This window comes from Calonectris borealis, chromosome 8 (assembly GCF_964195595.1).
Source record: "Calonectris borealis chromosome 8, bCalBor7.hap1.2, whole genome shotgun sequence".
Taxonomy (NCBI): Eukaryota; Metazoa; Chordata; class Aves; order Procellariiformes; family Procellariidae; genus Calonectris; species Calonectris borealis.
In genome coordinates this window covers 6,275,239-6,300,041 of record NC_134319.1, presented here as the reverse complement: position 1 = coordinate 6,300,041, position 24,803 = coordinate 6,275,239, and the positions used below count along the sequence as shown (strand labels likewise).

General features: G+C 62.0%; 1 protein-coding gene across 3 annotated transcripts; it reads left to right on the top strand.

Annotated features, from left to right (window-relative positions):
- Window positions 1–7,161: 7,161 nt before the first annotated feature.
- Window positions 7,162–24,112, top strand: ACOT11 (acyl-CoA thioesterase 11). 3 transcript variants are annotated; one of them, XM_075155703.1, is made up of 17 exons: window positions 11,756–11,827; window positions 13,350–13,548; window positions 14,390–14,459; window positions 16,429–16,479; window positions 17,710–17,770; window positions 18,005–18,106; window positions 18,613–18,748; window positions 19,052–19,208; window positions 19,567–19,686; window positions 19,784–19,928; window positions 20,854–20,909; window positions 21,037–21,103; window positions 21,177–21,260; window positions 21,373–21,506; window positions 21,828–21,959; window positions 22,036–22,162; window positions 22,266–24,112. In XM_075155703.1, exons 1-17 carry the CDS (start codon window positions 11,765–11,767, stop codon window positions 22,419–22,421), a joined length of 1,860 nt encoding a protein of 619 aa, XP_075011804.1. In that variant the 5' UTR covers window positions 11,756–11,764; the 3' UTR covers window positions 22,422–24,112. The 3 variants fall into 3 exon arrangements, with proteins under 3 accessions (XP_075011806.1, XP_075011804.1, XP_075011805.1); XM_075155705.1 differs by lacking the exons at window positions 11,756–11,827; window positions 16,429–16,479 and adding an exon at window positions 7,162–7,448; XM_075155704.1 differs by lacking the exon at window positions 16,429–16,479.
- Window positions 24,113–24,803: the final 691 nt, after the last annotated feature.

Genomic DNA, 24,803 nt, shown 5'->3' with positions numbered 1-24,803 from the left:
CTCCGCGGGAGCGACGGAGATGTGCCAAAGCCTCTTCATGACTTAGCTCCTAATAAACACGCTGCGGATGGGAAATGAGCCTTTGGCTTTCTCCGGCGCGGGTGAGCAGGGAGCTTGCCCCGGCAATGCTCCATCCCCACAAGTTGTGGGGGGCCAGGGGGTGCAGGGCACGTCCCTGCCCGTCCCTGGGGCTGGGGCTGGGCTCCTGCCCGCCCTGCATCGCTCCTGGGGGAGTTTATCCCAAAATAAAGCCCTCCTCCTCCCCCCTGGCTCAACGGCCGCTTCACCTCCAAGAGTTATTCACAGATAAACTCCATAAATTTGGGGGACAGCCATTTTATCACTCCTGGCAGCTCTGTGCGTTGCCTGCCACAAGGTGAAGCCAAGGGAGCTGGGAAGGGATGGAAAACCAGCTCCTGGGAGAGCCGGAGCATCGGAGCGCCCGGCAGGCACCGGCTCCGCTCTGGGGCAGCCGGGGCCATGGGACGGCCGCATCCTGCCCCGGCTCTCGCTGCCCGCCTGGGGTTTCTGAGGCTTTGTTAGATGCAGGGAGGCGCGAGAGCAGAAAACCTCCTCCTCTCTGCCTTGCCTCCACGATGATTTATTTCAACACGCGACTCCAGCCTGTTTTGCTGCATCACTCCAGGCGCTTTATTGCCTCTGGCCTGGGCTGGCGACATCCCCGCACCCAGCCCCGGCTGCCCGGGAGCAGAAAGGAGCCCTCTGCCCCTGCCACCGGGGCTTGTGACGATACCAAAATGACGATACCAAAATAACAATACCAAAAACTTGGGTAGTTAGTTGGCCTTTCCTGACGTGCTAGAGCAGCTCCCCTTCTCCCAGCCCCTTCCCCGACCTGTCGGTCCATCGCTGCCTGCCGGCTCCTACCCGGGGCCGTTTAGGGTGCCCGTCGCTGGGGAGGATGCCTGTGCTTGTCAATGCACTGGGACTATTCTGCTGGAACACCACCTGTAAAAATAAATACATTTAAAAAAAATCCATCCTTAATTTCGCCCTGCACTTACGAAGGTGCATGGGGCTATTCAATAGCTAATGTTAAGGTATAACGGCCCCACGAGCTCCTGAAGCGATGTGGCCCCCACCCGCAGCCCGTGTGCGGGCAGCGCGTTGCTGCGGACGGGCACCACTGCCGTCCCGGCCGGGCACGGACCCGTGCAGGCTGCATTCCCGCACGGCACGCTGCGCCCCAGCCCGTCCGTGGGACCATCCGCCCACCAAGCACGGCTACCACTGCCGGCAGCGCTCCGGCGGCAGGAGCCTGCTCTGCTACAAGCAAGTTTGGATTTTGAATTTTAATTTTAACCAAACTATAGATTTCCAGGTAGCTGCCAGCCCGGCGTTCCCTTTTCCCATGGGAAAGCCAAACCCCGGGGCGTGACGACTGCTGGTGATGGGGAGGACGGGAGATGGGCTCCCGGCAGACCGGGGCACCACACGCTCCCCGTACCCCCCCTGAAAATAACTCCTCCATTTCACAGCCTTCCTGGAGTGCAAAGCAGCCATCGAGGATTTGGGTTTGCTACCGAGGACCTACCATTTGGTGTCTAAAATTTCCCTATCTTCTATTAAGGCTTTTTTTTTTCCCTAGCAGGAAGAAAACGCTCCTGGGCCGGGCGAGATTTCCACACCTCAGTGGCGGTGGCGAGCGCTCTGCATGGCTCGCATTCAAATGAACTCGGCGCAGGCGGGCAGGGGCGGTGGGTGCTGACACCCACCTCCTCTCCCACCCCGGCCCCTCGCCCCGGAGCCGCTGATATTTTTCAGAAAGAGTCATTCTTGCCCGCCTTGGGGTTGGGGTTACTGGGTCCCGCGGGAGCCGCGGTGTTCGGGTTTCCTGTTTACCCGCGCAGCTGCGCCGGCGGTTGGAGGGAGGCCGGCGTGCGATAGCCGCGATGCCGAACCATCACCGTTACCGTAACTGGCTCCTCGGCCGGCGCAGAGTTCGAGGCCTTCCCCGACGCCGGCTTGCAAAAACCCAGCCAGCGAAAGGCTTTTGACGAAGGAAGAAAGTAGCAGCAATCTGCTGGTAGCTGCTGTATGCGCATAATTAATTAAATTGCGTAATTAATAACATTGCATTATTTATAAAGGGCTGGGGGATGTCCCCATCACAAGCCAAGGGACGAGTGCCACCCTGGCCCGGCACCTCCGTGCGCGGGGACGCGTGCGGGAGAAAGCAGAGGCGAAGCCCTGCGCTGCCAGCACCCGAAGTCCCCACGGCCCCGGGCACGGTCACGCGTGGGAGCGCACTCCCTTGGGGTACGCTGCATTTCCCCCCCGCCCTCCCCCCGCGCTGGGCTGGCGCCGGGGCCCGCTGGCGTGGGCAGCACAGGCAGGAGAGCGGGCAGGGAGCGGGGCAGGCTGCAGGCAGGGTGGGTAGCGGGGCAGGCAGGCCGGGGCAGGCCGGGCCGGGCCCCCCCCCGGGGCCGCCCCCCCCTCGGAGCAGCGCAGCGGGGCGGGGCGGGGCGCGGAAGGGGCCTCTTGAAACCGCCGCGCGCTGATTGGCGGAGCGCTCGCCCCGCCCCGCCCCATCCTCCTCTCTTCGCTTCCCCCCCCGCTCCGTAGGGGCCCGGGGGAGCCGGGGGTGCCGGAGGGCTCCGTCCCCCCGCGCCCACCCCCGCCCCCTGCACTGGCCCCGTCGGCGGGCGGGCCGCAGCCGCCGGAAGGCCGCGCCTGTGCGCCCGGGCGGGGCGGGGCGGGGCGGGGCGCCGGGCCGGGGCGGCCGCGGGCACAGCGCGGGGGGGGTGGGAGCGGGGGGGGGCGCAGCGCGGTCGCTCGGAGCAACGGCGCCCCCTGGCGGCGCGCGGCGGCGCGGACGGTGCCTGTACCGCACGGACTCCCCCGGGCTCCTGTGTCCCTGTGCTCCCCCCCGGGGTGTCCTGTGCCCCTGTGCCCCCCCTGGGGTGTCCTGTGTCCGTGTGGCCCCCCCGGGTGTCCTGTGTCCCTGTGACCCCCGGGGGGTGTCCCTGTCCCCGTGCACCCCTGGTGTCCCGTGCCCATGTGCCCACGGGTGTCCTGTTCCTGTGTGCCCCCCCGGGATGTCCCGGTGTTCATGGACCCCTGGGATGTCCCTGTCCCCACAGACCCCCTCGGACTGTCCCTGTCCTCACGTGCCCTCCAGGCTGTCCCTGTCCCCATGTACCACAGGGTGTCTCTGTCCTTACGACCCTCCCCGGGACTCTCCCTGCCTTGTGGACCCCCGGGGCTGTCCCTGTGCTCATGGACCCCCCGGGCAGCCCCTGCAGCAGGCCTGTTCCTTGGCACCTCCCAAACCTTCTCCAGAAGGTCCTGCTTCCCGCTGGCCTTTCCCCTTGGTGCTCCCCATCCCCATCACGGCCGGACCAGTGCCCCATGTCACGCGCTGTCCCCTTTGCCGACCAGCGTTCCAACAAACCACGCTTGCTCTGGGCTTTAACGTTTGAATTAAAACCAAAATAAACCCCATAGCCAGCCAGAGCCCGGCTTAGCCTAACGGCACACGGCCTCCCTCCTCCTCTCCGTTGCGGGGCGGGCGAGCCGGCCTTAGGAAATTAAGTAAATACCAATGGAGGAGTTGAAAAATAGGTTACCTTGTAATTGAATTTTTTTGCCTGCAGCTAAAGAAAAATTAGCCTTCCTGCTATCTTGTGCAGCCTGTGTGTTTGAGAACTTACCGGGGTGTGTAATAGCTGAAGGGGTGGCGTGACAGCTCCTTGGCCCAGCCTTTTCAACTGCCGTACTTCGGAGCTCTTGCTTTTTTTTCTTTCCCTTTCCCCTGCCTTTAAACTCCAAGCGCTGCCAGGGAAATCTAGAGCTTTGACAGCTCGGAGGAGCCAAGAACAGGACTCCTGGCAGAGCGATGTGGCCCCCGTCCCACACCAGGGGCTGGGGGAGAGCCCCTCTCTGAGGGAGACCCCCGCTCGCGGGGTGCCGTCACCCCATCCCATCACCCCGTCCCATCGTCCCGTCCTGCAGCGGGTGCTGCGGCAGCCGCCGTGGGGTAGCAGAGGCCGGCCGGGTGGGAGGGTGGTTCAGGGCAGAGGACCCCGAGTGCCGGTCCCTGAGCGGCTGGGGGGGGGCCATCGTCCCCTGCTCGGGAGGACGCAGGACCCCCAGCCCAGGCGGGCGGCACCGCGGCGTGGCTCTCCTCCCCGGTGTTGCAGCAGCTCCTGATGCAGCAAGACGGCACAAGGGTTTGATTTATGAAGCTGGTGCATTAGTATCATTTTTTTCCTCCCTTTTCCACAACGAGCCGTTTGCATAGTGGTGCCTGCTGTGCTGCCCTCCCTCCTTCCCATCGGCACCCAGGTTTTGGGGGCCATTTCCCAGGAAGAAGAGACCTGCAGCCCACCATCATCCTGCAAAGAGGGAGACGGGCTTGGCCCCCCCCAGAGGCAGGGGTGCCTCGACCCCCAGCCTCCCACCCCTGCTACCGCTCGTGGGATCACCTGCGCAAACCCTCCCGGGGGCCGTGCCTCCGGATGCCGTGGGTGCTGAGCGCGGCTGCGGGCCTTGCGGGTGATGGGTGCATCCCATGGCGGGGAGCGGGGTACACAGAGCAGCCTGGGGCACCCTGAAAGCATCTCCAAGCCCCTGGCATCATGGTCCCCCCTCCAGCAGCAAGTCGAGGGCTGGGGCTGTCGCTCCCGGCTGCTGGGCTCGATCTCCCAGCCCCGTCCCTGGTGCGGGTCTCGCTTCTGGCCTCGCGGGGCTGCGGGGTCAGCCGCGGCTGCGCAGGTACCGCGTCGGCGCCCGCTGCCGTCCCCTTGATAGCCAAGAAAACCTACGTTTCAGCAAAGATCTGACTTACACTGCGGCCCCTTTCTCCCGCTGCCGAGCCCGTGAACAATTTATCCTTCTGACTACTCCAAGAAGCGATGAAACCAATAGGTCACTTTTTTTTTTTTTTTGCTCAGCAGTAATTAATGGTTTAATTAACACTCACGACATCCAATTCCCATTGCTGCCTCCACTGCCGGGGCCTCACTGCAAACTCTCCAGTAACTGGGGGTGGAAAGGGTTAGCGGGGGAGCCGGCGGGAGCTGCCGGCTGGAGGCCGCCCATCTGGCCGCGATTTCATCCGAAGCTGGAAAGTTCTCCTCCTCCCGAGCAGCAGCAGCGGGGTTTCCAACACGTTTCACAGCCTGCTTTGCTTTTGTACGGGCTTGTTTATGGTGCGGCGGCTTTTAAGGGCGAGGGAAGAAACCGGGCGCCATGAGCGTGCGCTAGGCACAGCCCTCGTTATTTACTCTTAACGATTTTCCAGTATTTTAACACCAGTCCCCAAGAAATTTTAGTTGTCCCAAGGAGAATAGCTGCTTGTAACCGGTTGCTAATTACAAGTATGAATGTCAATTAATTCATTTAGCTAATTATCCACTCTCTGAGCATCACGCACCAAAGAACTGTAAAAGACGGGCGTATGGTGATGGATCGGAAGGAAGAAGCTGGCGCCTGCGTGCGCTCGCTGGGCAGTCGGGGCCGGGCGCGCGCTCGCCGGGTGCGCCGGCGCGCCGGGGCGCCGGGATGCAGGGCGGCGCGAGAGCTGGGGGAATACGGCCACCACAAGCCGTAATTACAGCCTAACGCTAATTGGGCCTGGAAAACATCAACCCTCTCCTTGCAACTTTTGTTCGGAGGCTTGAGCGCGGGTCAAGCATCTAAAGCATTCTAATTGCGCTGCTCCCTCTGATGCGGGGAGGGGGGGGGAAGAATCATTTTCCCTGCAAACCTCTCGATCCTAATCGCTAGCTGCAGAAACAAACAGTCCTAAGGAGGGAGGGAGAGGTCCCTGACGAGCCGCCGTGCTAAAGGTGGGGAGATCTGCTGGAGGGTGCTTGTTGCAATCCGGCCGCCCGTCAGCCTCACAGGGCACCTCGGGCTGCTGCAAGCGGGTAGAAAAGTGGTTTGGTGAAAAATAATCTTATTTGTTGCCCCAAAAAAGGAAAATGTTTTAAAGGGAATGTTCGTTTCTGAAATGATTGGAGTTAATCGCAGCTGGGTGTGGAAAGTTACCCGTAAGGCGTGGAAGAGGTTGTGGGGGGAGAGGAGAGCGGACGCCCCCCCCTCCGCTCACAGAAAGCCGATGAAGAATTGCAGATTTTATACCAGCAGCTGAGCAGCTAACGCTCGGCGGGGTTAAAGTCCTCGATCGAAGCGGGACAACGATCTTCTTCCGGAGGGAATCGCCATCGCCGCGCTCGGATCAATCACCAGTGCAGCGCTGCCCCCTCCATCCCCCAAAGGCTCCTAACCCTCGGTGGGCAAGCATCGCCCCGGGCTGGGCCACCAGCTCCATCCCTGCCTGGCCCAGCCTTCGCAGAGGTACCGAGCTGACCCGGCTCTAGGGTTCGGATGAGCATTTCCCAAGTCCAACCTAAAATTTGGGTTGCTGAGGCCCCAGCACTGCAGGGGCAGCACCCGCTGCATCCCACAGCGTCTGATACTGATGCTCAGTGCCCGCTGCAAGCATTTGCTCTGTTCCAGTGCTACGTTATTCTTATTTACCAAAAAAAGTGAGGTCTTATTTCCCGTTGAATTTGTTTAATTATTTCACCGCTGGCTTTCCAATGGCAACGCTCGTGCTGCCTGTGCCCGCGAGGAGCTTTGATCAAACCCCTGTACGTCGATTACCGAGATTCGCTTATAAAAGCGCGTAAATCAAATACAAATAGAACAACATCTCCCCCCAAAAAAACCCAGTCGGCTGTATCGTTGATGCGGTGACACGGCAATGTGCGTTTTAGTTCCTTGTAATAAAAAAAAAAGAAGCCCTGTTAGAGGTGCTTCAAAGGCAGCAGGGCCAGGGAGCCGCTGCGTGAGTTGGAGGGGCTCCCGAGAAATTTGCGGAGGCTTTCCCGGCGGATAAGCCCGGCATCAGCGCCTGCGGCTCCAGGGAAAAACCAAATATTTTCAGGGAGATTTAATTGGGGTGGGAGGAGCCCGGTGCCGATGCGGTGCTGCCGGTACCGAGCGGGCTGGGGGAGCAGCCGGGCACCCCCGTGTCCCTCGCTGGGGTGATGGGGGGAGAAGCGGGGGTGACGCGTGGGGCTGGGGAGGGGACTCAGGACCCCATCTCAGGGGCTGCTCGCTGGGGAGAGATGGAAGGAAACCGGCAGCACCCTGCTCCGCAGAGCTGTTGGCAGCGTGCCGGTGCCTCCCGCCGCGCTCCCCATCTCTGCCGCCGAGCATCTAGAGCAAACCTCCGGAGCGCCGGCCATTTTCCAGGCAAGAGCAGATTTGCCAAGCGCTACCTTAAGAAAAGTTATGCATGACTATATTTAAGGAAGCAGGGGGTGTGCGCTGGCCCCGTCCCAGGGCCCTGCGCCAGCCCTGGCCTCGACGCCTGCGCCCGGTGCCGGCCTCGCACGCAGGTGTCCGGACGCTTCTCCTCCGAGCCAGCCGTCGCCTCGCCGCCGCCCGCAAATGCTCAGCTTCTTCTGGCTGAGGTGAGGGCCGGGGGGGGGGGCTGGGGACGATGGGGACAAGGGGGGGACACCCCGGGGCTGGGTGAGCAGGAGCCAGCGTCCGGCGCTGCTGCGGAGATTTCCACGCCCGGCGGTGGAGCGGTGGCTTGTCCCGGCGTGCGTCGGCGCTGGGCGGCTCTGCCGGGGGAGGATGTGGGGTGAAAGCCCCTTGTGCCCCCCCCGCTAGCCCGGGTGATGCCCTCTTGCCCTTGGGGTTCGCAGCGAGCCGTGCCGCAGCTCCATCGTGGTCGAGAGCCGGCAACATCAACCCCCTCCCAGGGGTTTCTGGGTGTGCCGGGAGGGGTGCCGGGGGGGTTCGGCTTGAATCGGCCTTTTTTCACTTAAAAGCAGGGGAAGGTATTTGGGAAGCGTGGGCACAGGGCTGGCGGGAATGCCGATGTCGTGGGGAGGGCAGAGGGATGCGCCAGGGCTGGCTGGGGCAGTGTGGGTGGCCAGATAGAGTGGGTGGCACGATGCTGTTGTGGTCTCCACCCTGGTGGTCTCCACCCTAGTGGTCTTGACTGAGGTGGTCTCGACCGTGGTGACCACCACGGTTGAGACCACCTGCGTGGAGACCACTGCACCACCATGGTGTCCACCTTGGTGGTCTCCACCCAGGTGGTCATCACCACGGTTGAGACCACCACCATCAAGACCACCAGGGTGGAGACCACTGCACCATCATGGTCTCCGCTGTGGTGGTCTCCACCGTGGTGGTCTCGACTGCGGCGATCTCCACTATGGTGGTCTCCAACTTGGTGGGCTTGACTGTGGTGGTCTCAACCGTGGTGGTCTTGATGCTATGGCAGTCTCCTCCCTGGGGAAGCCATGGGTGGGAGGGCAAAGATGCCTGGGCTGGGCGATGCTGTTGGGTGTCTCCACGCTTGTGAGTTTTGGCCCTGGTGGTGTTTGCAGCTGTAACGGGGTGACATGGGGCTTCGCTCTCCCCCTGGGCTGGAGGCAGCAGTGCCAGGGGACCTTTGTCCCCCGGGACACTCCCTGGGGGGACTTTGCCCCCGTGCCGGCAAACCAGTGCCAACCTTCCCGGGAGCCTCCCGGGAGCCGCAGAGAGCGCCCGGACAGGAGCGTGGATGGGCTGGGGCTGCGGGCACAGCCAGGGCTGGCGGTGCTTCGCCCGGCGTTGAGCTGAGCGGTGGAGAGGGATGCCAGGGGGCCGGAGGGGTCCCCGCGGCGCTCGCCCCAAGCGAAGGTTTCTGGCCTTGCGAAGGGGACCGTCCTCATAGCCCCCTGCTGCCTTTGGCCCTCGGTTTGCACTTTCCTGGCCCCATGCCTTGCTTTGCTCCATGAAACCCTAGGGAAAGCATGACGTGCGGTCCCAAAAATACTACTCACGGGGCGCCCTGGCTGGCCGCCCTCCTGGGGTCCTGCTGAGACCTGCCACAGGGACCTGCCACGTCTCCTTACTGTGCCGTGACCCGGTGATTCGGTCCCTCTCATCCCAGCAGAGCCACCATCCCGATGGCCCCGCAAAGGAGCCAGCACCCCGTACCCAGCACCCAAGCAAGTGCTGTGGTTCTTGTCCCAGGGACCCCGCTCCATCCCCGCGGGCGGGGGGTGATGGAGCTGAGCTGGGCTGGACATCGTCGCCGCCGCTCACTGGTGGGGGTCCCGCCGGAGGGGACATCTCCCCTTGCACAAGACCTGCCCGTCCTGTCCCCAGGAGCACCAGCTTTGCCGCTGCCGGCAGTGGGACTGGTGGGCCGGGTCTCGGGGGAAGGAGAGCCCCCGCTGCCCTGCCGAGATGGCAGAATTTCCCAAAGTAGGTCAGGTTAATTTTTTAACGCGTGCAGATTTGCTTGTTACCATGGATATTGCTCAATTATACACCAATAATCCCCCATGAGAACTTCATTGTCGCCACTTTCCTCCCCCCCCACCAATCCCCCCTTTTTCTTTAAATATTCCCAGAAAGGGGTAAGGACGCGCCGAGGGGCTGGGGTGCAGGTAGGAGACCAGAACCAGGTGAGGAAAAACAGGGATTAGAGGTTCGGGAAGCGGTGGTGGGAGAGCTCTGGAGGGCAGGCGGGGGGGGCTCGAGGCGTGGGGTTGCCCCGTTCTGCCCAGAGGTCCCCCGCAGCCCAGCACCCGGGACCCCCGCCCCGGCTTCACCCTCGCCCTTCCCTCCCATCCGCTGCTTGGGGGTGGCTGAAGCAAACAGCGGGCTCAAGGATTCTCTGTATCCCTGCCCGGCAGCATCCCGGGGGCTGTGGGACCCGAGAGGGTTTTGCGATGGAGCATCCCCCCCGGGCTGATGGTCCCCCAGTGATTTTCCAAGCACCCAATTCGGCAGCAGAGACCATCCCTGGAGCTCGTGGGTGCTTTTGCGCTGTGGGACACCCCCCTGCTGGGATATGGGAGAGAAGTGGGGTACCATGAGGTCCTTCTCCCCCATATTTGCGGAGCCGTTGGGGTGTCTCCCCCTCTGTGCCGCCCCCCCGGTTTGCTCTGCGGGCTCCGAAGGTTTTTTTTTCCTAATGCAAACTTTTTTTTTTTTTTTTTTTTGGGTAGAAGTGGGTCACTCGAGGGGTGACAGAGTAAGAGCATCATCGCCTGGGTACTGCATCCCGTTGCCATGGTGACCCAAGGGCTGCATCAGTCAACAGCTTAAAAAATTGTGACAGTTGAGTGAGGCTGAAGATTTTAATGAGGACAGACACTTGCTCGCTTAGTTTCGATAACCGAACACTCTATAAATACCCACCAGCTGAATGGTTCCGGGTCTCTGGAGTGCGTTTGCGACGCGTGGCTGCGGTGCTCCCCTTCCCCGGGCAGAGCCCTGTGCTGCGGGGTGGGAGCGTGGGCTGGCGCCACCTCGGAAATAACGGGGAGGGGGGTGGATGCAAACCAGACGGCTTTTCCCCCCCCCCCCCTCCTGCTAACCCAACCCGGGGGACAAGGTGACACGATTGCAGAGCCAGGAGCAGGTTTGGGTTTCCGACGTACGACCCCAGCCACGTGCCCTCCGGCGCTGGCTGCTGCGGCCGTGGTGTGTGACGGGGCCACCCCCGGTCACTGCCACCGTCTTGTGCCTGCAATAAAGCAAACCCAGGGAGCAAACCCAGCTTGTTAAACAGGAGAGTAATTCTTGCACCGGGCTCTTGCAGGGGTGGGTGAGCCGTAAGCAAGCTCCCAAGCCTCAATAGGAAGCCTGGAGAAGTCGTGGGGCTGGGGAAAGCAAAGCCCGGTGCCACTGAGGCAGGAGTGGGAGGCTTTGAAAGGCTCGGGGGTGCCGCTTGCGTCCCTCGGTGCTCTGAGCACCCTCCTTTCCCACCGAGCACAACGGGTGCGTGCCGTGCGATGCCCCGATGCCGGTTCCCGCAAAGGGCTGATGGTGCAAGAGGCAAATCTGCAGCTTTCACTTTTTTGACCCTGTGCCAAAATCGGTCGGTCCCACGCCTTGGGGAAGGAGTTGCCGCCTCCGGCAGCCTGGCTGGACCCACCTGGGAGTGGGATGTTTGCTGGGACAGCTGAGGGCACACCAAGGGCCCGTCGGTGTTGTGTTGAAAAGCAAACTGTAAATATAAAGCTTCTTCCACTTGTTTTTGCTGCAGCTCCCACGCTGCCTTTCCTTGCAATGCCACCACCGTGTCCAGCCAGGACCCGGTGGCAATGCATGTGGCCGGGGAGCCCGCGGGCACCCAAGGGCACAGGATGCCCTTGGTGGATGCCAGGGCTCCACAGGCAGAGGGGCCAGCGCAGGGCGCAGCGGCGTTGCCGGCGACGGGCGCTTCCCATTTGCTGCCCCCGGTACCACCCGCGTGCAGCGTGAGTCCTGCCCGCTGCCAAAAATATGCTCCCGGCTGTCTTGTGACTGTGGCAGTGTCACCGCGCCGGCCGGGAGAGCTTCAAGACACAGCCCTCTGTCACATGTAGCAACATGGAAAGTATTGACACAGTGTCACCAACCGAGGGATGGCCACAGCACCGCATCCTGGGCTCGGTCCAGCACCCCAAAATAACTGGAAGCTTTTCCATCACAGCTGGGGAGCGCCGGACCTGACCCCCGAGGAATGGCAGGCACTGGCCCCGGGTCTGCCCTTCTCTGTTCGGCTCCGGCAGCCCCCCCGATAGGTGCTGGCGAGGGGCCGGTGGCGTGGGGAGGGACATCAGCGTGGGGCACGGGGACAGGGTGTGACAACCCACCCTGCAGGTGGCTGTGGCAGATGGGGGCCCTGCAGCACCCACCTCGTCCCTGCCGGGGGACAGCCACAGGCGTCCTCCATCCCGGTCCTGCTGTAACCGCAGCCACTCTTCTCCTTTCCAGGTGTCTCTTAAAAATGGTCAAGGAGAATATTGTAGACCCTGAAGAAATCTTGAGCTTCTGTTGCAATGGCCTCAAGGTACCCCCCGTGCCGTGCAACTAACCCCGGGGCTCCCTGTTGTGCCGGTGGCTACTAACCGAGGCTGTGCCAGGCAGATGCCACCCCGTGCCGGGAGCCGCTCCCAGCCCCGCACCGGCTCCAGCTGCATCCGCTCCCCACGCGTTCCCCATCAGCATCCCCAGCCTCTTGCTGGCTACCGTGGGATCAGGGCTGTTCCCACGGGGTGCCGGCTTTTTCCCTAAAATTTAGAAACGGCAAGCGCCGGGAAAATGAACGTCGGGAGCTCCGGCCAGGCTGGCTGCTCGCTTTGCAGCGGCGGCTTTGGAGCTCTTTGCATTGCTGGCTCGTGCCCCAGAGCCTGCCGGCTTCCCGAAATAGCTCCGTGGTACTCGTGTAGGCACCTCGGCATGCTGGAAAACAGCCCGGGAGGTTCACAAAGGGGTTCAGAGCCTGTTGGAGGGGCTCCGGCGACCGGGGGTCCGTCTCGCCGTGGGATGGGGGGGCTCTTTGCCGTAGGCTTGGCTTGCCACGTTCGCCGCCGTCTCTGCTAAGCCGAGGTTTGTGCCGTTCCTGGGATGTCGTGTACCAGTAGCTATGGAAACAGAGGTTAGACCTGCTAGAGCAAAATGCTATTCCGAGAGGCGGTGAGCCCAAGATAGTGGGAAAGCTTCATTTTCAGCATAAACCCATCTTTAAAAGAAGCCGGGCAAACCAAAGGGCAAAGAAGCTGCTGACACGGGGCTCTTGCAACAAGCGCTGTAGACGGGAGCCACAGCGGGAGCAGAAAGCGGAAGGAAGGGCTGTAACGAAGCCCAGACGGCTCCTCGTGTCTCCTCAATTACTCACCGGGCTAACCGACTTCACCCCTTGTGTAACGCAGCTCCCTTGACATCTAATCAGCTCTAATTTTTTTATCGGCACAATCGCGATACCAGCCCCTCTCTCCCAGCCCACTACCGGGGCGGCAGGCAGGAGCGGCTCGGTGCCCCGCAAACCGCGAAGCCCATAAGGACTGGGTTTAACTGCACCAACAACCCCAAACCGAGGATGCTTTCCCTCCCCTCTGCTTGCACCAGGCAGGAAAAACCGCTTTCGGTGTTTCCCTCGGCAAAGGGGGGTGTTGGTGGAAGGTGTGGAGCATCGCTGCCTGCCCAGCCCTGGGTACAAGCCCCGGGAATGCAAAACCACCTTTTGCTGCGGCACCCTAAAAATGAAGCTGTCGGGGGAGCAAAATTCCTTCCCAAAGAATTGATTGACTTTGGGAGAGGGTTTTGCGCAGTTTTCGGGAGGACGCAGCGGGGTTGGGTGGTAAATGGCCTGGAAACCTGCAGCCATCACCCACAGAGCACTTTTTAGAGGGACTTTTTCCTTTTGGCTGCCGGCCCTTTGGCAAGGGCCGGGTGGGTTTTGGTGGTGCCCAGGGCCGTGCAGGGCTGGGGGTCCCGCTGGCTCTGCCTGGGGAGGGGGGGGCTGCTTGGGTCACCGTTTTCTCGGGGGATTTTCCTCCCATTTGGGTAAACGAAGCTTTCGTCCCCCGCAGGGCTCGACCTCTCCACCGCGTGCCTGGGAGCCAGGGGAGCGGGAGGAGGTGCCAGGGGCCATGGCGAGCCCCTCGCCCGCCCGCAACCCCACCGAGGTGCAGATGAGCCAGCTGGTGCTGCCCTGCCACACCAACCACCGCGGCGAGCTCAGCACCGGCCAGCTGCTCAAGTGGATCGATACGGCCGCCTGCCTCTCCGGTAAGCCACCCTCTCCCACCGAAACCATCGTCCCACCGGGCCGGGAGGGAAGGGACCTGGCGGCATCCCCAGGAACTGGCTCATCGGCAGCGTGCCCGGTGGTCCAGCGCCGTCCCTCGGAGCTGACGCCAGCTGAGGACCGGCGTCATGCCATTTTGCTGAGTAATTAGAGAGCGAACGAGAGCAGGATGAGAGGGGGAGGAGACATGCGCTGCAGCACGCGCGCTTGCTCAGGGACACATCAAAATCGACGCTTGCTTCTTCCCAAACGCTGTCCTTTTCCTTGCCTGGTGCGCAGGGCATGGCGAGGCCGGGCTGGTGACGTCCCTGGCACCCCGGCAGCGGCCGGAGAGCTCGGCGAGAAGCTCACCCTGCCAAGCACACCGTGGGTCGCCAAGCCCGGGGAAAAGAAATCGGGTGCAATATTGCAGTTTGATGAGCTGCCCAGGGCAATTCTGCAGTTTGAGGTTCCCAGAGAAAGCCAGAACGGCAAGACGGCTTTAAAATATTTGCTGCGTACGGCGAGATGATATCGCTGCATTCCCGCAGCGGCTGAAAGCGTCGAGGGAAGGCAAACAGCAGGGCAGCGTGCCTCCTAGTTACAACCCACCCTCCAAACCCTTAAAACATCTGCGAACCCACGCTGCTACGGGGTGGAGAAACCCCAAACCCCGCTCTCGTCCCCTGCAAACGCGGCAGGCGGGCACCAGCGGGGAAAGGGTCGCCAGCCGGGGTTTCACCAGCCCCAAGGCAGCGGCTGCGGGGCAGAGGAGCGTGCGTGGCCCCTCGCACGCTCGGCGTGTTGCTGCAGGTAGCTGAGGTAGTTTTTTTTCCTTTCCAGCCGAGAGACACGCCGGCTGCCCGTGCGTCACGGCTTCCATGGATGATATCTATTTTGAGCATACCATTAGGTAAATATTCCGCTCTCCAGCGGGGCATGCGCAGGGATGGCGGATGGGGTTTTTCCCGTCTGCCGGGTGCAACGTGGATGGTTGGGGCTGGAGTCGGGACAGGGAGCGGCGTGTTTGGGAGGGGAGGAGATGCGGTGGCAGTGCCAGGCTCGCAGGGCAGCCAGGGATTGAGGCTCCGGCTCCGCCGCGGGGCTGCGGACCGACTGTCTGCTCTGATTTATCTGCTGTCTGGTCGCTCGGGGAGCTCCTGCTGGGTTGGCTTCCCGGTATTTCCTCCAACCCCAGCTCCTCCCTGGTTTTGTTCAAGAAACAACTCTCACTTAGTGCTCTGGAAAACTTAAATCTTGCAAATCGTGCCTCTGTAGCAGCCGCGTGGGTGGCTGGCATGCGGCGGAGCTCACCCACCCACCGGGTGCCAGGGGGAGCGGGACCTCCTTGAGCATCGCATTGTGAGATGCACCAGGCTGAGCTTTGCCCAGCCAAAATCCCCTCCCAAGCTTGTCCTGGCATCCCCTTGGGCACCGTCCCAGCAGAGGTGCCCACCCCGATGCCCACAGCCCCTGGACAGCCACGTTGCAGGGGACAACATAAGCATTCCCACCGGGCACGGGTCTTACCTGCCCAAGGCGGCCCCCTCCCTTGCCACCCCCGGTAAGCCCAGGTGCTGCCACCCGCCTTCACTCACCCCTCAGGGCCCCCAAACCCTCCCTGCAAGGGGGTGCCCTCTGCTCACCCCCTGGGCACCATCTCAGGGGGCTCGGTGGGTGTTTTGCCGCAGGGTTTTGGTGCACTTACGAAGGTGCTCACGGGGCCCCATGGCAGAGGTGCCCGCGTGCCGGCAGAGGGGTTTTTGGGGTGCCCTGGGGACCCACTGGCTGAAGGCTGGGCCGGCCGAGAAAGCCGTACCGTATAGGATCCATGCTGCCTAGCAGCTCCCCACGGTGCAGGTCTGCCCACTGAGGACAGAGACCAGCTGTGGGTGCCCAGGGCTGGCGCTGGGGTCCCAGGCTGTCGACTGATTTGTTTGGTGCCGGGAAGTCCGACTCGCTCTTGGGTTTCACCGTCATCCCCAGGAAACGTTAAACTCCCACTTTCTCATCTGACATCAGATGCCGCCGTGCTGGTGGGTCGGCAAGCCACTGGCGGGGGCTGGGGTGCCCGTCGGGTGGCACCTTCAGGCTCAATGCCCTGCACCGAGCGGGCTCAGCGGGAGCCGTGCCCAACCCCGCATGGCTCCAGCTCCTGGGGCAGCTTTGCCCGGGAAGCTTTTCCCCGTGGGTTTCAGCAGTGGGAGGACAGACCCGAGCCCCGGTTCCAGAGCATTAAATCAAGCCCTGCAAGGCATTCGCCCCTCCTCGGGGGTGAGCCGGGCACCGCTCCAGGGGGTCAGGGAATTTGTGCTGCTCCTGGCTCAGATCCCGCTTGCTGCGGTCCAGCTTCATGCTCCGAGCGAGGGGCCTGGCAGGGATTCCCCGCAGAGCTGTTTGAGGAGCTTTGGATGGCGTTTGCCGTCTGCTCTCCTCCTTGCCCGGCTGTTTGTGCTTTCTGCCACCCTCTCACCGCGAGGGAGAGCCCCCCTTGGGCAGGGAACGGCTGTGGGTGCTGGGGGGGGGCGCAGAGGAGACCCCAAAACATCACTGACTTAAAAACTCACCAGCTGGGCATGGGATGCTCCCCATCCCTCAGCCCTGCCGTGGGGAAGTGGCAGCCTCCGGGGAGGATTTCACGTGGGTTCATGTGGCTTTTATGGCCACCGGCTTGTGCCGTTTGATAAGGAGAGAGAGGATAAAGCATTTTGGGGGCTGTAATATAGACAGCCGGGGCTGTCCACGTGCCTGCCCGGGCCCCTGCCCTTGCACCCCCCCTTGCTGCAAACCCAGCCGGAGCATCCGTGCTCCAGCCTCACCGTACCACCGCTTCCTTCATCTCTAACCCTCTCCCCCCATCTTGCTTTTTCTTTTCGCACCAGCCAGCTGTATTTAAACCCTCCTGGGCAGCGGGACGGGAAGAGCGGTGTCTGGTACGGACATTTGCAGCCCTAGAGCAGCCGGCCTAATGCAGCGCTGCCGTGAGTTGGGATCATTAACCCCACTGACACGGCCCGGCCCGGGAGGTGCACGGAGGCTGCTCACGTAACCCCGCTAACGTTTCGGCATGCTGCGGCGGGCGTGGGGTTGCTGCTGGTCCCAGGGTCCGTGCCGCGGGATGGCCGGAGGCACCGTGCCAGCCTTATGCCACCCCTGCTCCAGCCAGAGCCAACGTGCAAAGCGTGTCGAGCAGCCAAGGTGATTACGGTCGTTTGAAGCCAGAAGTCATGCGTAGGCGCAAGGGGGAAGTTACGGTGCTGAAGCACACGCTGACTCTTCCTCGCTTGTGGTTTTGAGCCCTCTACGGTGCAAACCTGCGGTGGTGGTTATAGGGTTTATTTTTCCACTGGGTTTCTTAGCATTGGTCTCTTTTAGGGGATGAGGAATATTCCTGATTTAATAACGCATTTGGTAAAGACTCTGTTTGCTGTCGGTGTCGTCAATAAGCTGCATTTGCTCATTTGGTCAGTACCAGTCTGGAGAGGGTTAGGCTGCAGAGCTGAAGCTGTGTGTGTTTACTCTGAAGCCTACTGACGGCCCAGAGGAGAGCTCCTGGACTCTGCGAGCAGCAGTTTGCTGCCAGCAGATGTTTCATGTGAGAGATGGTGCAAAATGCCCCTGGCTGGATCCTGCCTCCTGCCGTCTCCCAGCATCCCAAGGTGCCCGTTGCTGGGAGGCCCTGGAGAGGAGGAGGGACGGGAGCAGTCAAGGTGCCTGCAGCTTTGGGGCTGCTGCTGCTGCCGGCCGAGGGCCCCTGGGGAGGCCCCATGGGTGCCCCCGTTGTGCAAGACAGCGCATGCGAGGCTGGAGGAGCCGTTTGCTCTGGCAGAGCATGCGTGCCCGCGTGGCTGGGGGTGCCGAGCAAGCCTCGGGCACCTCTGCACCCCTCAGGTGTCCCGGCAGCACCCCAGACCCGGGAACCTGTTTGCACGCAGATGCTCAGGGGTGACATCTCACCGCCAGGCTGGACACCCATGGGCTCCCACGTCTTGGGGGTGGCCATCCCGGCATGTCCCCGCTGTCCCAGGCAGCCGCTACCGCAGCGGGCAGTGACCCGTAACGCCGTGGCACGTCGGTGGGGAGCCGCTCGGCGCCGGCGCCTGTGCTGGATAACCACGGGCTGTCGTCCCCCAGTAACCCCCGCGCGTTTTCTCCTCTTTCAGCGTCGGGCAAGTTGTCAACATCAAAGCCAAAGTGAATCGAGCCTTTAACTCCAGCATGGAGGTTGGTGTGCCGCCCCCTGCCATCACCCCCCGCCCCTGCCCCTGCCCCGCTCGCTGGGTGCCCATCCCCACCAGCCGTGCGTGCCCGTTCACCGCGGCCAAACACAAAAATACCCAAATCCTCCCATGGTTTCCAGCTTTAATCCCACGTGTCGGTCCCCTCCTGCCGTGCTCGGTGGGATGTGGGTGCCCGGGGAGCAGAGCCGGCTCTCAGGGGTGCTGTGCCCTCTCCCAGGTGGGCATCCAGGTGAGCTACGAGGACCTGTGCAGCGGGAAGCACTGCAGCATCTGCAAGGCGTACGCCACCTTCGTGGCGCAGGGACCCTCCGGCAGCAAGGTGAGCGGCGGCCGGCGGCTGTGGGGGCCCGGTCGGCCCCTGCGCAGAGGCAGCGAGGAAATGGCCTCTCTGGGGAGAGACGAGCTGGGCTGGGCCCGGCTTTCCATCACGGCACGTGCCGTCGTTTCGTGGCTATCTGCACACGATGGGGTCGGTGGTCCCTTGTGGGGTGCCTCAGCCCCTCTCTGAGCATGGAGGGCACCTGCCCCCTGCTGCCGTCCCCTCCTCTGTGCCCGGGGAGGGGAGGGACGTACCTCCCCGCCGGTGCCGCGGGACGGCTCCTTAGCATCGGTGCCCGTCCCTGCTGTACGCCGCCTCCCAGGGGATCCCCACCCAGTTGTAGGAGCCATTTGCCCTCTGGCAGCTATAACGTAACCCAGCGGGAGCGCATCTGGCTCTAACACGCGTGGTGGGACGTACGGTGCTGTAGGAGCGCGTGCCGGCGCCCGAAGGAGCCCTGCCTTCTCCCACAGCGGGACTGCACCCTGCCCGTGTCCCCTTTGCAGGTGAAGCTGAAGCCGCTGACCCCGCAGACGGAGGAGGAGAAGATCGAGCACAGCATCGCCGCCGAGCGCCGCCGCATGCGCCTGGTCAACAAGGACACCCTCAAGGACCTCCTCACCCGCAGCCCCCGTGAAACCGGTACCGTGTCCCGCAGCCTGGGCTTCTAGCCCCAAAATAGCCCCGACACCCACCGGTGACATCCTCCTTCCTCGGTGGGATGCTAGGGGGGAAGTGGTGATCGCCATGGAGGTTTGGGAATGCCCTGGCTGTGGAGGGATAGGGATCAGTCCCACCATCCCAGACCCCCAAGCCAGGAGGTGTGGGGGGCTGATGCAGTGGGAGGGTGGCCATGGGGAGAGGAGGCAGGGGCTGGTGGGGTGCTGGGAGTTGGGGTCCCACCAGCCGGCCAGCACGCTGAACCCCGTTCTCCCCCCGCGGCAGAGCTGGAGACGCGGGACGGCAGCGTGGCGGTGCCGGCGGCGAAGACGCGGGTGGAGAGCGTAGAGCTGGTGCTGCCCCCACACGCCAACCATCAGGGCAACACCTTCGGTGGGCAGATCATGGCCTGGATGGAGAACGTGGCCACCATCGCAGCCAGGTGACCCGACAGGGACTTGGAGGTGGGGGACAGCGTGCCTGGAGGGGACACACAGCCAGGGCAGCGTCCGGCTGGGTCAGGCCACAGCCGGGTTGTAGGGACCCTCCAAAGGGATGGTCCTGAGCCCATCACCCTTGGGTGATGCCGTACAGGGAGTCCCACGGGTGCATGGTGCTGGAGGACCCCAGGGAAGGGTTCACACCCACCACAGTCTGCTTATTGTCCCCTCTCATGGCTGGTTTGGGCAGCTAAAATCCAGGGGTGATATTTTTTGGGGTCTCCTTGGCTCTGGCTGGGTCGAGGAAGGTGCGTGGGGTGCCAGGGTGCCACAGCCGGGGGGTAACGCCTGCCCCCGCAGCCGGCTGTGCCATGCCCACCCCACACTGCGGGCCATCGAGATGTTCCACTTTCGGGGACCATCGCAAGTTGGGGACCGCCTGGTGCTCAAAGCCATTGTCAACAACGCCTTCAAAAACAGGTGGGTGCCGGCGGCAGCAGCGGGGGGGGGTCCCCATCCCACCCTCCTGGCAGCTCTCCGCACCCTCACCCCTCCTTCTCTCCCCTCTCCCCCCCAGCATGGAGGTGGGGGTCTGCGCCGAGGCGTACGGCCAGGAGATGTCCGTCAGCCGAAGGCACATCAACAGCGCCTTCATGACCTTCGTGGTGCTGGACCAGGAGGGCCGGCCCCGCACCCTGCCGATGGTGGCACCCGAGCCGGGGGTAAGGACGGGCAGGGCTGGCTTCTCCCCGCCGCGGTGGCAGGGGACCCCTGGGAATCCCGCTTAGCCCTGAAAGGCGCTTGGATTCACGGCAAAGCAAATGCAGTTTTACGATGATGGAAATCAAATTGCTCGATAGCAAGTGAATTAAATTGATTGCTCGCTATAACTAATAATAAAATAAGCCACTTGCCCGTGCGGAGGTGGAGACGTATTAGCCATGCAAGGCGTAACAGAATATTGCCTGCAAGTTCGAGCTCATCTTTTCTATAATTTAAGGAAAAGAATGCAAACCTCTGAGGTTGTTTTTACCTTTCAAAGCATCCTAATCCATAATTTGCTCGGATCCAAATATTTAAGAAAATCTGTCACGCGAGCACGGCGGTGAAGCAAACACCCGCGCGTCTCGGGGTACATCGTAGCGTGAGCGAGTGATGGCGTCGCCTTCCCCTTGGCTGACCCGTGCCCACCTCCCTGATTTTTTTGATGCCTTAAAACTCCTCTCCCACCCTGCAGGACAGCATCTCGCGGCCGGAGCTGGGCTCCCTGAAACCTCCTCTCCGCCTGCTTTAAAACACCGCGCTAGCGCTTTCTTCGAAACAAGCTGCCTTTTGGGGGGTTTTGTTTCTCTGGGAGGGGACGTTTGCACGTGCTAGGGGACGTGATTTGTGTTTCCGTGGCTGTTTGCAGCTCTGCAACCGCAGCGAGGGTTTTTTCCTAACGTGCCAGTGCCCGTCACTTGACCACAGCGCGGTGGCAATGCCAGAATAGCTCACGGTTAATCACTAACCACCACTGCCGGCGAGCGCAGGGGCTTCGCCTTCCAGCCCTTCCCTGCTGAATGTTTTGCCCGCTCCCAAAAAGACACGTGGAGGGTTTTTAAACTCCTTTTCCTATTACCCTAATGTGCTTTTCCCATTTATCAGGATGGAGAGAGGAGGTACAGAGAAGCCAGCGCTAGGAAAAAAATTCGACTGGACCGGTGAGTGGAAAAAGCAAGTGGGACGCGGGGATGGAGGAAGGAGGAGAGGGGGATTGGCGCTGGGGTACAGGGACAGTCTGCGGGTGGTTTGTGTCCCACCATAAGGGAAACCGTTCCTTTCCTGCAGAAAATACGTCATCTCCTGCAAACAGACCGAGGTGCCGCTCTCCGTGCCCTGGGACCAAAGCAACAAGGTAGGGTGCTGCCCCGCGGGGGTCGGTGCCTCCTGCCCCCCCCTCCCGCCCCTGACGTGCTGCCCCTCCCCAGGTTTATCTGAGCTACAACAACGTCTCTGCGCTGAAGACGCTCGTAGCCAAAGCCAACTGGACGCTCGCCAGAGAAAAGGAAAAGGTATTAAACCCTGCCCCGTCCCCCTGAGCGGCTTCTGGCCGCCGAAGCGTGGGCAACCCGGGGGCTCGGTGGTGGCTGAACGCGTCCCAGCCCGTGCCCTGTGCTCCCCGAGGTGCGGATGTACACGCTGGAGGAGGACAAGTTCCTCTCCTTCCGCATCGAGATGTCAGTCCGCATCACCGCCGGCCAAGCCTTCTCCCTGCTCTCCGACCTGCGGCGCCGGCACGAGTGGGACAGCCACTACGCGTGAGTGCTGCGGGGCTTCCCGGGGGCGCCCGACCCCTTCCAAAAATCACATCCCAAAATTTAAGGCTCATCACTGAACACCCCTTTGGGCTTTCCTGGGAGCAAGTGTGTTGCCCCAGAGCCATGATTGCTCCTAGAGACCTTTCACCGTGTGTCCCTGTCCCAGCTCCGCTTGGGCTGATGGCTGCGCTTTGCAGCAGAAAATATCTATTTTGGGTCCCCCAAAATATTTTGAGTACAGTGGTGGGCTGTAAAAGTGGAAGCTGCCAGACTTGGGGGCCACAGCGGGGTTTCTCTGACCGGTCCCCTCCTGCCTCGCAGGAGCGCCGAGCTCGTCCAGCAAGTAGATGACGACGACATGATCTACCACGTGGTGAGCCAGACGCTCAGCCGCGAGAACAAGCCGCAGGACTTCGTCATCCTGGCGTCCCGACGGAAACCCTGCAGCAAGGGGTAACCGGCCCCGGCCCCGACCCCCTGCTCCCTGCCGGCCGGGCTGCGCCGGCTCACCGGGCTCTCTCCTCCCCAGGGACCCCTACGTGGTGGCCTTTCGGTCGGTGACGCTGCCCACCCACCCCGCCAGAGCTGGCTTCACGCGGGGGGAGACGCTCTGCTCCGGTTTCTGCATTTGGCCGGAGTCGGAGGAGGCGAGCAAGGTGGGATGCTGCGGCCGTGCCGTGGGGCCGTGCCGCTCGCACCCCATCGGGGAGGCTCCCCCATCCCCACGCCCCCCTACTAACCATCTCCTGTGCCTCGCAGGTGGCTTACTACAACCAGGCTACGCCGGGGTACCTCAACTACGTCACCACCAACGTGGCGGGACTGTCCTCCAACTTCTGCGCCACCTTCGAAGCCTGCGAGAAGTTCCTGCTGAAGAACAAGGAGGACCTGATCATGCGGCTGCAGGACCTCTAGAGCTGCGGCACCCCTGCTGACAGACGGACAGACAGATGAGGGGGCACCTCCGCGGTGGAAGGGGACATGGGATGGTGATACCCGGACCCTGCCTCCCTGGGGGGCTTTGGCTCGAGCGAGGTGCCAGGGGCTGGGGTGGAGGGGCATGACAGCACCGCCTCGCCCCTTGCCCTGACGTGTCATGTCTTTTCTTCTTCTTCTTCCTTTTTTTTTATTTAGAAATTTTATAAGCTGATGTACAGGACTTGGTTTTCTAGTTCACTTAACGCTACTTGAATCTTTATATGATCCGAAGTCTTCCTAAAACAGATTTTTGGGTTTTTTTTTTTTTACTATTTCTTTATGGGGGAAACTGGTTCCCTTCAAGGCAGCAAAGGGAGAGAGGGGGCAGTGATGTGGGGAGGGTGCCGACCCCCACCCGCAGCTGCCGGGTGCTGCTCCTCTTCCCGGGCAGGGCTGGAACACAGCCCCTGCTCCTGCTGGGCTGAAATCCCACCCCGTGGGGCTGTGGAAGTACTGGCAATAAAAGTGCATTAAAAGGAAAAAATATCTCTATGTGCCCTGGGTGAGTGTCTGCTCCAGGGTTCGCTGTGTAGCTGCCCGACCGGCGAGCGTGGGGTGGGGGTCCCGCGCCCGCAGCGAGGAGGGGGACGGGGCTGCTCAGGGTCACCCACCCCGAGAGCTGCTGCCTGGGGCTCGGGAGGACGCGGGGGTCCTTTGAGGAGGACTGTGAGTCGCAGGAAGGGGGGTGTCAGTAAGTGCTCCACTCAAATGGCTTTTGGGGACTGCCCGGAGGCATTGCCACCACGGCAGGGACAGCGTGGGCTGGTGCAGACCCCGGGGGCTGCCCCTTGTCCCTGTTCATTGTGAGCCATAAACCCCAAACTGCCTCGGGGGCACTGAAAAAGCAAAAAAAAGTCAACCCCAAACCTTGTTTCCCTAAGTCTGAGCAAAGCTGCTGAGGACATGGAGAGCGGTTGCAGGCAGATGCCGAAGCCCAGAGCCTCAAAGGCTTCGATGCCATCGCTAATTGCCCCCAGCACTAATGACGTGAGTGCCTCCGGGGGGTGTTTCCCCGCTTACCCCCCCAACCTGCTTTGGCGGCAGCACGGAGCTGCAGAGGATGGGGCTAGGACCCTTGCAAAGACCTTGCTGCCAACCTGCTTCTCCCGGAGATGCTCCGGGAAAGCCACCGAAATGCAGCACAGGTGACAGTGGAAGTGCCACTCATCCGTCACACCCCAGGGGACGTCTGCCCTCAGCCACAGGCCTGCTGAGAGCCCCCTCCCAGGCTCTCCTGGGTCACGTAGCCAGGGATTTGCTGAGGGCATCGAGGTTTCTGAAAGGCTTGCTGCCTGCCGGGAAGGGAATGAGCCCCCTGGGCACGCAGAGCCCTGGGCACAGCAGGTTTAACGCGGCCCCGCGGCGGCAGCCAAGCCCTCGCCTTTGCTAGAAAAGCCCCCATGCGCTTAACTCCGAGCAAGGGTTTTGCAGAGCTTAACTCTGATCAAGCAACAGTGATGCCATGCTCGGGGTAAGATGAGGCTGTGGGGTACCAGAAATGAGCACAGGGTCTTTTCCAGGCACCCAGGGTGTTTTCTCCCTCTCTGCCCTAGAAAGGCGCTTTGCCACCCAAACTCCCCAGAAGGGAGTTTATAAGCAGAAGGAGCTGCCTGGCCCTCTCCCGCGGGCGCTGGCCAGCAGCTCCCCCCTATAAGCTCCTAATCTCTGCCATATCTCAGATCATAAACATCTCCGTGCAAGGCCTGGCACGGCGCTGCCCCGACCTCCCCCTGCTGCGCTATCGCCACAAGATAAAGCCGTCTCAAGCTGAACGTGGTACAAAACATTCAATTTTTATAGAGCCCTCTTATCTCCCGAAACTCGGAGCAATCCTGCCTTTTTATCACCGGGATGTGAGCCATCCTTTCTACTTATCGTTAGAAATTGCTGCTGCTTGATTAAGTGCGGGGAATGATGTATTCGCCTGAACATTAAACTTTAACTGACCTCCCCTTCTCTTTAAGTATTGTGCTTTTTCCTGCTGTGAGGCCACGGCGAGCCCTCGCCCCGGCCTGGCTGGGTCCCTGGGGGTGCAGGGTGATGGAGCGGGAGCGACTTGGGGGCACAACAGAGCTGCAACAGTGTGAAGCATCTTGTGGTTTACGTGAAGGTGGGGAAGAATTGCAGTCCTGCAGTGTCTGCTGGCCCTCAGGCACAGGGGAGTGTGGACAGCAGGACTGGGCGGCTTGGAGCATCCCTGGAGCACCCATCTCCAACTGCTTCATCCCACAGCCCGCTCCTGGGGAGCAGAGACCCACTGGCGGGTGCGATGGAGCCTGTGGGGAGCAGCCTGCCCTTACCAGCCTTTCCCAGAGCCCC